The 12,740-nt window shown below is 41.2% G+C and overlaps 1 protein-coding gene across 2 annotated transcripts; it reads left to right on the top strand.

Moving 5' to 3' along the window:
- The first annotated feature begins 314 nt into the window (after positions 1-314).
- fbln7 (fibulin 7) lies at positions 315-11,385 on the top strand. Of its 2 annotated transcripts, XM_026191093.2 has the most exons (8): positions 320-651; positions 1,820-1,982; positions 4,282-4,458; positions 6,223-6,348; positions 6,463-6,600; positions 7,068-7,205; positions 7,601-7,739; positions 10,252-11,385. In XM_026191093.2, exons 1-8 carry the CDS (start codon positions 574-576, stop codon positions 10,622-10,624), a joined length of 1,332 nt encoding a protein of 443 aa, XP_026046878.1. In that variant the 5' UTR covers positions 320-573; the 3' UTR covers positions 10,625-11,385. The 2 variants fall into 2 exon arrangements, with proteins under 2 accessions (XP_080143671.1, XP_026046878.1); XM_080287545.1 differs by lacking the exon at positions 6,463-6,600 and having other exon boundaries at positions 315-651.
- Positions 11,386-12,740: the final 1,355 nt, after the last annotated feature.

Genomic DNA, 12,740 nt, shown 5'->3' with positions numbered 1-12,740 from the left:
AGATGCGAGCCAGTAAACATACTGAGCGTCCGGTTATTATCGCCAGCAAACTCACAGAAGACTGGAAAAGTCGCACGTTAAGTAAACATATTAACCTAATAATGCAGATATTTGACAAACCCATTAGAAATATGCTGTTAATGGAATTATTATTCTGAAAAGGCTATTCATTGTTAGGTTGTAGGAAAAATAATCTTTACGAGGCTATAACTAAATATAAAAGTCTAACTATGATCGTGCAATTTGCCAAATGCACAGATAATGTTGTATGATGGGATGAGAGAGGTAAAGAAAGAAAAGTGTTTGGCTGTGTCTCGGTGGGAGGGATTCCTGCTGCAGGAAGCCTAGGTGGCGTGCAGAGCTCAGAGGCGAAACTTTCCAAGACCCCAGATATAGAGACGCGGGCGCATCTCTGTCTCAGGCACCTGATGAACATCTTCCACACTCTTCAAACGAGTAGACGGAACTTCTCCACTATTCTGGGGGCATCCAATAGCCTAAAAGGAAGCCTGTTAAATATCTGAGAACAGCAATAGGAAACGGTAGCCTGTTAACTTGGCTGCAGTTTCTGCGATGGCACTGTCTTTCCGATGCAGGTGTTTGCTTTTGCTGTGTTTGACAGCCATCCACAGTGGTCATGGCACCGTTCAGGTAGGAACAATTTACTTTACGCGCGTCCAGAAGTTTGCTGAGAGTTTTATGCCTGAGAAAACTGGGTCAATAATCCCATCGCAAAATCTCATTGAATGCTGTAAAAATCTTCATACATCTTTCAGAAACAAAATGATTAGAATCAAATTTAACTATCCATACAATGACACAAAAATGTTGTTGTTGTTTTCTTTTTTTCCTTATTAGTTTGTGCGGTTGGAAGGTTTTCGACCACCGTGTATTTTAGTGTAATATTAAATCTACGTCGTGTTTTTTAATTGGGAAAAAATCAATTGAATCTTCTCATGTCTTGTCAGCTGGTGGCATTTCCCCTGTTTTCTGCCTGAGGCACATAACAGAGCAGGGGCCAGTCTTAGTGCTGCACAGGTCCGAGCTCTGTACACCATGCATTTCAATGTATTGAACTTTGTTGTTATTGCACGAAGCCCTGTGAATTCCAGTGCAGGAATTTAAGGTATGCTGCCCAGAGGTGTTCCAATGTAAGCATGTGATTAATAAACCCTCCTAAAAGGATTAGCGGCACTTTCTGTGGGGAACTTTGTAATGGCTTGACAAGTGTTCCCTCCAAAGTAACAGCCTGTGGCACCCATGCTATTTTGAGTCTGCCCATTCGGGATTATCCAATGAGCATGTGCCTTCCTACCGCCATGCAAAATATACAGAGGAACAGCATTTTGGACTTAGGTCCCACTGACATCTGCCACACAGCTTTAGCCCAGCTGTGTCTTTCTCTAGAGTTGTGTTATAAGAGTGAAAAGGGGTGAGGGAGAGTGCTGTGAGGTATAAGTGAATATATTCTAGTAGAAAGCAATAGTTTTGGGTGAAATAAAAAACAGTTTGGCGCTTATCATCAGGTATAGTAAAAATATCTCAAATAAATGTTTTCATAGTGTTGCATAACATATTTTAGTATCCGTGAAAATGCTTTGTGACTATAATAACTGTTTGTCCACCAATAACATGGGTTTAATCTAAATTACTTCATTCTCCACAGCTGCACAATAATGTTTATTCATCACTCAGGTATTACGTTTTATAACCATTAAACTGAAGTAACCTTTCATCCTGCACTCAGTTTTTGCTGGCAAGTCATTCGATTTTTCCAGGAGTCTTTATTCTGCTCACAGTCTTCATTCGTTATTAACAGACATGCATGGATAAGCACCAGGTGGTTGGGGTGCTTCGTCAGATGGAGAAGTTTCTGAAAGGCCAGGAGATGCGGTTTAACGAGGGGCTGAGGATCATGAAGTCAAAACTGGCAGCGCTTCAGAACTCTGTCTCCAAGTTACCTCAAGCAGACCAGTCGTCTGGTGAGTGATAAACAGGAACAGTGCTATCAGAATTAGCAGAATCATCATCATAACATTTAGACATAGAAGAAAAAAGCACTATAAATCATAACGTTAACAATGGCTCAGCTAAAGTCAAGCGATTCAGCTGGACATGGCAATGCAGGGACCTCTTATTGGAGTAGTTAAGTGGAATTTAACCAACGAATATTCATTATTACAAATGTGGTTTTTTTTTGTTCTATCATAGACAAAAATTAAATATAAATAAAAAATATGTATAAATACATACCTATTAATATTTTTTTTAACTGTCCCTTAGTGAATTGCACCACAACCAAATGCTTTTGACCAGCAGTAAGCTTCTGGAGTTATTCTGGCTGAATATTTGACCACTCTTCTTCGCTGAGGACACTGATGCTGGTCTTCCAGTTGTTTTCAGTTCATGGCAGGGCCTTGGTGGGTTGTTCCTAAACATCCTAACCAATTTATGAGTTGTAGCACTTGGGTTTTCTGCAGTTTCTCTCAGCATTACACAGTCTGACCTAAGGGTTTGTTGGCATGTTCAATCTTGGTAAGATTGTGGAATTGTATTAACACATAGCTGAATGGTCCAAACCAGCAAGCTGCCAAAACTTCTGCTTTTATATAGGTGGTTACACATGGTTAATCAGTACATCTGATAGGCTGATCAAATACCCTCTTAATTCCCATGGTAGCAGTAATGGTGTACATAGTTTTCCATAGGGCTTCACAGTCCTGTGAAACCTTCCTTTTTCACCTGACGGCCTCCTCTGGACATGCTGCAGGCAGTGCCATCTTTACATGGATTGCAAGTGTTCATATCTCTTGTTGAAGAATTGCTTGTAAATGAAGTAGACTGAACCAAATCTGAGACATATACATTTGTGTTCAGTAAACAAATTACCAGTCTCAACACTGACTAAAATCAGGAGCCAGATATTAAAATTATGTACTTAGAAATTGATTAAAATCAGACTCAAAACAGATTTAATAAAACTTGCATTTCTTTCTTTTTTTTTTCTTTTTTTTTTTCTTTTTTTTTTTTACCAACTATTACACATCTATTATGCTTCAAAGTTAACATACCTGATAAATGACTGTTTAAACCACAGGAAAGATGTCCAAATGCCCCACCAGCCACTTAAACACAGAGTACGGTATGTGGTTGGTTACTATAAGTAGGGCAGCATTTATCCCATAATGCCACTAAAGTCCTTTCATTTGCATGTCATGCTGTATAAAGTTTCATATGCATGCATGATATGACTGCTGTTGTTATGTTTTTTGTTTTGTTTATAATTCAGCAGCGCACTTTTATGTTAAAGTCAGGAGAAAATTCCAGAGTATCAAATTTCAAACATTTTAGAAAGTTTGTTTTCTTTAACTTGATTTTTCCTCTTGAGTGAGTGACAGTGGAGAGCCAGACATACTTTCTTGTATTATGGAATTATACTTTTCTTCTAGCACTTCAAGGCCATCTCAGTTACAGCACTGGGTACTTGACAGGGGAAGTGGATTTGTGGAATTGTGTTATTTGGCAACAGACACTGACACCAATTTGCTAGTGATGGACCAGCGCAGTTCATAGCTCTGTGAAGAATACTTGGCAGGACAGAAAGAAGCTGTTTTGCATTTACAGCAGTAAAGGTTCAGCAAAATAAAAAAGGAAGGAAGAAATATCACAACACCAACTTTAAATGCTTAGACTGAGATAAAACCAAAAAATGTCAAATTCTGGATCGAGTTAACATCATCACTGAGTGATGCCTATGTGCTATATCACACAGAAACTGATCAGAAAACAGCACAATGGGGGGGGGGGGGGGGGGGGACTAGCTGTTGTAATAATACAATCATTATCTGTACACAACTCAGTCTGACCAAGTGTGACTTAGAAACTGAAATGTTTTCAGTTTAGGAACAAAAAGAAAAGGAGACAGTTTTCCCACAATTCCTCAAGTTTTAAGAAGAACATAAATCTCATGAAAGTTAAAAATGTAATCCATTCCTATGATTATGTAATGTAATTATATACTATTAGGGTATTATACATCATACCTTCCAGAGCACGATACATAGCATAACATCTGAGTGCTGGTACACTTCTGACTCATAAAAATGGCTGTTCCTTTGCCCGATGACTGTAAATGAGGCATTGAACAATCTTTTCCCATGAAGTTTCTGCACTGCCCAGAGACACGTGTATATCCTCAGGCAGAGAATGCCAGAGGATGTTGGAAGGCTTATTCCACATGTGACCAGCCTTCCTCTTGTTCCCTTTTTTTTTCTCCCACAGCACCCACCACCTGCCCCTCCCTGGAAGCCCCTGCTCATGGAACCAAGTTCGGGTCAAAGTATTTTGTTGGCCACGAGGTCCATTTCACTTGTTCCCCAGGCTACCACCTTGTGGGTTCTGCGACGCGAGTTTGCCGGGAAAATGGCACCTGGACCGGCGCTGACGTAACCTGTAAAGGTGAGCTTCACTTTCCCTATAGACTTTTAAGATTAGAAGATATTTATTACCCACAAATTCCCAGTTAGACCAGTTTCAGGTGCAGAATGCCATCGCGGTTCAGCTAAAGGATGGTTTTATCTTTCTTCCATATAAAAACATCAGTTCCCGTTTGTGTTTTATTTGCTTTGTTATTCACTGTTGAGCAAAAATGTCCACAAAAATCTATTTAGGGTGACCCTGTCTTAGCATTGTATGACTGACTGGCTGAAAAAGACATCAGCTCAGAAAGAAAAAAGCACAATGGAGTTCCTCGTACACATAGATAACAGGCAAAGAAAAGAGCCATTCTTCAGAGTGTGTGGAGCTCCTCGGCACGCTGAATGAAGCGCTCGTTAAAATGGCATTAAATGTCTCTGAACACAGAAAAACACCTGTACTACATTCCACTGTGGGTCCATTTCCCTGCAGGCTTCTACCCATCATTGCCAGACAGCACTGGTGTGGCTACTGTAAGTTGACACCCCCAGCCCTCGCTCATGTTTCCTCGGTTCTTCAACAGTAGCCCCACTGCACCGGGTTAAGTCCAGTCATTATACTCACACTATGGTCTGATTGCACAGAAGTATGCCAAGCATGCTCTTGATAGCCCTTTCAGCCTGCACCGGTGGCTCTCCTCCAGAAATTCCAAGTGGCACATTTGAACATGTGCGTACGTTTATTGACATTCATGGTTAAAACAACACAAGAGTGCCCAACTCTGCACAGTATTATCCCAGTTCGTGCTTTTCAGTCCAGCGTATTTGATGCCTAAAATACTCATACCAAAAAATTGATCTTGATAGAGTTTGAAAGTCTTTAAAGTTAAGAAGAGTTTAAAAATATCTAGCATGGTGCAGTGGGCCTTTTCATGTTACGGTCCTGTGGTTGCTCCTGGGCAAGCCAAATAAAAATTAGAGGAACTGATTGTTATCCTGTATACTGTGGCCTCAGTGCTGAGGTTCAAAGAGCACAGTCTGCTTCAAAATGTGTACATCTGTAAAACTTTCGGAGCCAACTAGACTTCATAAGGCACGGCATGCCAATCTTCCACTTGTGTCCTAATTTAAAGAGACAGAGCAAATTGTGGTGCTGTCACAACGCCACAATCAATGCCATCCTGCTAACTCTGTCAAACATATGCACAATATCCTTTAGTATTTATTACTTTATTGACATCACACAGAGTCAGAGTAACGCATCCACTTGTTTTGACATCATACAGGTTCAAGACTACATTTAAACTGCTGGGACGTTTTTGAAGCATCCTCAGCTTGTAGCTCAGCATGCACAGTGGTGCAGGGGTTAGCACCATCTCCTACTCTGGGTTTCATCCACCAGAGTTTGGATGTGCTCCCTGTGGTTTCTCTCTGGGTACTCCAACTTCTGTGCAGAGACAAGCATGTTAGGTTCAAAATTAGCCAATCTTAATTGATGTTTCTCCATGTAAGCCTTGTAAGAGAATGATTTCCTGTCCAGGGTGTACAGTACCTGATCTCATGTTCAACTGGGACAGGCTCCAATCACACCCCTTGATTTTCATATTAATGGCCATTTCTGACACTGATACAGTCTTACTCACAATCAGAGGCATTCGCAGCAGTACCAGTTTGGGCATGTTTCAATGAAGCCACGGAAATATTTGTAAAGGATTTTCTCCATGAAAATGATCAGAGGCTAGTGAAGACGTTGCACATTTCTCAACACGTTGACTGTAGTTAATTTAATACTCTCCTATATCCACAGATGTAAGCGAATGTGCAAGTAATCCCTGCCAGAATGGAGGTACCTGTGTGGAAGGGGTCAACCAGTACAAATGCACTTGCCCCCAAAACTGGAGTGGCTCCCACTGCCAGCACCAAACACAGACAGGTCAGTACCATGGAAGGAATGTCTGAGTCCCTTGGTTTGTTTGTATTAGCATGTCACTCGGGACTTTACCCTAGGTGGCATTACGATTTCATAATTAATTTTTTTCTATCACAGCGCCCCCTGAGTGGAGTGTCATGAACGATCCAGCGTTCAGCCGGAGACCTCGCTGTGCCCAAGTGAACCAAGCCCAGCACTGCAGCTGCGATGCGGGCTTTCACATGAGTGGCACCTCTGACAATAGTATCTGTCAGGGTGAGCTGTAATTATGTGCTACCTTAATTGATCCCTGTTGGGAAATTCTCCTTTTCTCCACCTCATAGGGAGGTAAGGTCAGCCGCAGAGCCGTTCCCTTGAGCTGCTGACCTGCTCTACGATATCTCCGTGGGGCATAAAGAGATGTTATATGGAATTTACTGATGAAAATACCACAAAGTACCTGAATCCTTCACTCCTCTGGTGATTAATACAGTTGCAAATGAGAGTAATCTGTAGAGCCAGTCTGTGACAAACAAAATAATCCTCTTGAGAGGTCACGAGCTGATTAGCATCTCTTTAGGTCTTAGTTACCCTCATCGAGCCATATCAAATATACTGTTACCTATGTTCCAAATAGGTCCTCCCATCTGAGTTACTTTTGCAGGCACATTTCTTTGACCTTGTTATATGATGCATGTTTTAAAGTCAGTGTGTACATGCATTTATTTTCTGTTTATTGACAGATGTAAATGAGTGTGAAGTGTACCGGCTGGACCAAGGAGGGAAACTGTGCGTCCACGAGTGTGTAAATGTCCCAGGCTCGTACCACTGCGCTTGCCCCAGCGGTTACAAGTTGCTTCTAGATGGGCGGAGCTGTGAGGGTGAGTGACAAGGGGGAACGCAGGACAAAGGCTTATTCACAGGGCCCCGGCTGCAGATCTCACTGGATAAGTAGCTCAGATAGGAATACCTGTGATTTAGAAGGATACGGAGCAGCAGAGATTTTAGTTTTTCTGTAGAATTGTTTGTCTGCGTTGCTACTTTTATTGTTACCCCTGAAGGTAACCGTGCTTTCCAAAGGAATGAATGACCTCACCCCTTCCCAGTAGAAGGGATATTTAGGACATTTCTGGTAGTCAAACTTTAAAAAAACAAAAAACCCCAATAGCAGAGCACCCCCTGCTCACACCGTGGTAACCAGGAAGCAGGGTGTCGGCCTGGCAAGCTTCTCTCCCTGCTTCTCATTCTTACATGCCTTTGCTGTTTTGGCCTCCAGATGTGGATGAATGTTTAAGCCAACAGCACAACTGTAGCCGAGGGACAACTTGTATCAACATGGGAGGAGGCTTTCAGTGCGTCAATCCAGAGTGTCCCCACTCTCACGGCGACATCAGCTACGTCAAGACATCTGCCTTGTAAGTAGATGCATCCTAATGTGAACCACTAGTCTTCTTTGTTTTTTCAGTGACTAGTTAAAAAAAAAAACATCTGTCACGTCTTAGCGAGAACAGCCATCTTTTAAATGACTCCTTGGGAACTAAATCAGACCCAACTGTTGAGCACTACGGGCTTTTGAACAGGAAGAATAGCAAAAGTAAACTTTTGTGTAGCTTTGTTTAGGGTGTGTCAGTAGCCGTGCATACACAACAGGATGTCAAAATACACACAAAAAAAGGTCTGTTATTGACAACTACACTTGAGAAATGCCTTACAGCCTCTGAGTTTAATACAGTCCAGGACCTGTTTGCCATTGGTAGAAATAACATTACATTTCTATGGTAACTGCTGAGGTCTGGCAACACAGACACATCACTAACAGCCAAGTTAAAAAACAGTTTGGGAACATGAATTAAAGGCTGCCCGTGAGACGGATACGAAGCCTGTTCACAGTTTACCAGCCAACCTCCTGGTCCAACTTTGACTTTCTGTACTTGCTGTAGTCCCAGTGAGCGAAACATCTGGATGCATTCACTCAGTTTTATCCATAGACTGTACAGAGAAGAAGCACATAGCCACTGTGATGTCAGTCTGTGGAATATGGGCTTTTAGAGACAGATTTACTAATGCTTAGGTTTTGGCATAAAAAAACGACAAAGATTACAAAGAGAGCGCAGTGACAAGGTTCCATGTAAAGAGGTAGGAACTCAGTGTGCAAAAAATAGGAAGGAGAATATTTAAATCAGGGGCACAAACTGATTTTCTAACTTTTGTGGGGCATAATCTACTCCTAATTGGGCCGATATTTAACACAAAAAAGTGCTTCTTATTTCTCGCACCTATTTTTCAATATTGAAATGTACTGACTATGTTTAGAGAACAGGGCAACTTTTGTAGATCAGCCCTAAAACTAACCACACCTATGAGCGCTATTTGGGGATTGCGTCAGATGCTATTTTGCCCCATTTAGTAAAGCCGATCTTAAGGGCTTTAAATTCTAAGGGTGGATCTGGCTGAGTACTGAAGGATACTGTACACTCATATGGAAGGGTTGTGTCCATTACATTTTACTTATTTTACTCTAAATGAGACCAAAGTTTCCCAAATAACCAGAAGACTGGGTTAAATAAGATGTGAAAATAGTAATTGAGACCATCAGGAAAAAGGGTTACTGAGTTAATAAATGAAAAGAGTATTATATTCTTTTAATTTGAAACCATGCTTACTTTTGCAACCAAATGAGTCATCGCCCTGGTGGCCATTAAAAAGAAGCACGTTTAATGCACTTCCACACACTGGATTTCACTTTTCAGACCTGGAGACATCCATCTTTTATTCTTGTCTCTGGTTTCAATAATCTGGTGAAAGGATTTACTGCTGTAATAATGCACTTGTTTTCCCACATACTACTTTTTGCGAGTGATGAATTCCCTCGTGACATAGAAAATGCACACTCAGCAGAACCGCACCATTTTTTTTCCCTATTTCTTTGGAGCCACGTAGGATGTCAATATGTTTTATTTGCCAGCCATCAGCAAGCTGCTTCATTTAAGTGCATGAAACAAAGCTCTGTTTGCTTCTACTGAACCATCAGTGTGGTGAAATAGTGCTCTGGTGCCAGCAAACCTGAAGGAGAAATGTTTGAGGAAAATACTTGTAACAAGAGAGAAAAGAAAAGATTCGAGTGAGAGCGTAGCTGTGACCCAGTTCCTTTCTACGTGCTCATGTTCACCACATTTTAGGTTCATGAAAGATTGAATTCAGTGTAAGTGCAGATGTTAGCGTGCATATTAAATCCACGTTATTGTTGCTAGGTCCCACAGCGCAATGAATAGCGGAAATAGACACTCATAGCTCCAACAACTGATAAGACAGCTTCTGGAAATTTTTAGATAATATAACAAAATGTTGGAAAATACAATAATCTCAATAAACTGAAAGTCCAGATACATTTCTCAGATCTCGTGTCAGGTCTTTGTTGGATTTTTTCCTATTTCTTAAGGAACCAGCTTTCATATACTGTAAATCTAGGTTTTTAAGCTCTGTCCCTTCTTGTCCATTTTCCTCAGATTTTTTAAGAACTCTTTAAGAACCATGCTGAGATATGCCAAAACTTCAGCTCTTTGGGAATCACCTAGTTGGTGCAAAAATACTATGTTATGTTATGCCTGCCAGACTGCGTTATCTTTGGCATAATTTGGAGATGCAGCTAAAGAAATGGTTTGTGACAGGCTGCTAGGGTGACAGGGCAGCTAAAGATTTAAAATGGTCTCTTTGCTAAGTTGCCTGTTATGTGTAGACACAACACTTAGTTGGGAGTTAGGAGCCTTTTTATGCTTGGTCAGGTACAAGGACTGGACTGAAATGGAGTAAACATGCAGCCAATGTCTAGAGAAAAACATTGAAATGAGTATATGTATGTGTGTGTTTCACTTCTCCAAAGCACTTTGCCCAGTAATTCTTAATATTTACTGTATTTCCTTCCTGCAGTCAGTGTGAGAGAAACCCCTGCCCCATGGACAGCCGTTCCTGCCACCTGGCCCCCAAGACTGTGTCCTTTCACTACCTGTCTCTGCCCTCCAACCTGAAGACTCCCGCCACGCTTTTCCGCATGGCGACCGCTGCCGTCCCCGGCCGCGCCGGCCCGGACAGCCTGCGTTTCGGCATAGTGGGCGGAAACTCACGCAGTATCTTTGTTATGCAGCGCTCAGACAGACAGACTGGTGAGCTGATACTGGTCCAGCAGCTGCGCGGGCCACAGGAGATCAGCGTTGACGTGGACATGTCCGAGTACAGCGACCGCACCTTTCAGGCCAAGCATGTGGCCCAGGTCCACATTCTGGTTTCACCTTACAATTTCTGAGCAAAGGAGGAAGATAAAGAGACTGAAAACTGTAGGAAGTTTACTTCAACCTATTTCAGAAATCAGTTTGTCTGAATTAGCAGTCACAGCCAAAATTACCAAAAGAGTGAGAAGGCGACAAAGCTGATTTTTAATCTCTATTTTATAAATCCAAAAATTAATGGAGAATTATAATGTAGCTGCATCTTTAGATAGTATCAGTATGCCTATGATTGACAATACTTGGCTCAGTGCATTTACATTTATAAGATCTAAATAACAGCATAATGAATGCAGAATGAGGGATCCATAGCTGTCATTGCTGTTGCTTTCTGTATGGCCACTATAGTTAATGTTTGTGTAGCTCAGGCCGCAGATTTAATGCACTGCCTTTGCTTAACTGATGATAAATCCCTTTTTGACATTAGTGCTCCTGTGGCTCTAATTTATTGGCGATAATTGTTGCTGTTTTTTTGAGTTTTTTTTACAATATAGGAAACAGTATGCCACATGTTTATCTTCAATCATATACTGTATATTGGGGTTTTTTTACTAGCTTGCTTTGTTTACCTTTTGTAATACTAAGGGAGATTTTTAAGCAGTAGCTGCAGTGCTGTACCTGGTCTGTTTCCCCTGTTTCTCATAATCTGTATGTTACCCAGAGGTATTCTCATTATACTCCAAAACAATGATGATTTGTCAACCTTGCCAATGTAATACATAGTTTATCTGGAATTTTAATTGCCTCGGCATAACTGCAATAAAATCAGTCCAACTTTTCAGTATTTGTTAGGACTACCTCGCTTGATCCTGAGCAGAATGCTTTTAAATGGCTTTGCAAATGTGCTTGTTTTCATTCAACAACCATTGTGGGGGGGGTTTTAATCACTGAAAGGCAAACCCATACATAGCTGAAAAATGAAGCTTGGATGGCTATAAAACGCTTTCTGAATGAAGAGATGAAAGATTCGAGAAGAAGAATGTGTGTTCAATAACATAACCCCTGGAGCAGAAGTTCACAGGCAGTACACATCATACAAGTATTTCCAACATGTCTTAGAAACAAAGGAAGTCTCATAGTGTTTTTATTTGACTTTAGTAGAAGCAACAGCAACTGTCACATCTTCAAAATGCATCTCAGTGTGTCTATTTGATAAAGGAAAAGCAAAACAAAAAAGATTAATGCTTACCACATGTGTTCTCTTAACTTCTCCTGTCCTCCTCTTATGTCTGCATCCAGGGGGTTTACATCGCAATAAAAGGGGCCAAAAAAAGCTAGGCTACATGCTTCGAGGCAAGAGTGGATAGTGAGACTCAAAACACATGCCTCAATGATACGCACTGCTTTGAAAATGACAATGCGCCTTAATAGCTGGCGTAATTTCCTTTGGTAATGTACCAGGAGCTCTTACATTGCAGCCTTTGTTTCAGTGTGGAGCTCAGGCTGTTTGATGTTTATACGTTTCATCCATTCTCCGGCAGAGGGATATTGCCAGAGACAGCTGGAGAGCACTGAGCTACAAGCCATTTTCAGGAGAGTAATATCAAAAATGTACAGAAGGGGACGGTCCCCGGGGCAGACAGAATGGAGAGTTCATTCATATAGTCACAGAAAAAAAAGGTTGACTTTAGTTCTCTTTGGTTCTTCCTCCCATCACCCTTAACTAGTCACAGCAGATGGCAGACACTCCCTGAGCCTCGTTCTGCTGCAGGTTTCTTCCTGATAAAAGGACGTTTTTCCTTCTCACTGTCACCAAAGCACTTGGGTCATCTGATTGTTAGGGTTTTCTCTGCATTACTGTAGGGTCTTTAACTTCCAATACAAAGTGCCTTGAAGCAACTGTTGCTGTGAATTGGCACTATATAAATAAAATTAATTCTCACAACGACCACTTTACTAGCAGTCATCTCTGTAAATGATGGATGGCTTAATGGACATTAAACATTAAATGTTAATAGTGGATCAATCCATAAAGGTGTTTTGCTCTACTTTTTTTTTTTAACAGGTTAGCTGAAATGTCACTTGTGTCACCTGCACCATCTTTCATTTGGGGAGTAAATCTATAACTTACAATCACGGTAAAAAGAAAATATACCCTCTTTCAATTCTAAGGTTTTACGTATGAGGGTATAATGA

This window comes from Astatotilapia calliptera, chromosome 13, assembly GCF_964374335.1.
Source record: "Astatotilapia calliptera chromosome 13, fAstCal68.1, whole genome shotgun sequence".
Lineage (NCBI taxonomy): Eukaryota > Metazoa > Chordata > Actinopteri > Cichliformes > Cichlidae > Astatotilapia > Astatotilapia calliptera.
This window is presented reverse-complemented; position numbering and strand designations above follow the sequence as displayed.

Excerpts from the sequence above, each read along its gene's own strand:
- fbln7 (XM_026191093.2), top strand. The coding sequence starts at position 574 with ATGGCACTGTCTTTCCGATGCAGGTGTTTGCTTTTGCTGTGTTTGACA. Across the intron at positions 652-1,819 it reads GTGGTCATGGCACCGTTCAG|ACATGCATGGATAAGCACCA; the intron begins GTAGGAACAATT and ends CGTTATTAACAG. Across the intron at positions 6,601-7,067 it reads TGACAATAGTATCTGTCAGG|ATGTAAATGAGTGTGAAGTG; the intron begins GTGAGCTGTAAT and ends GTTTATTGACAG.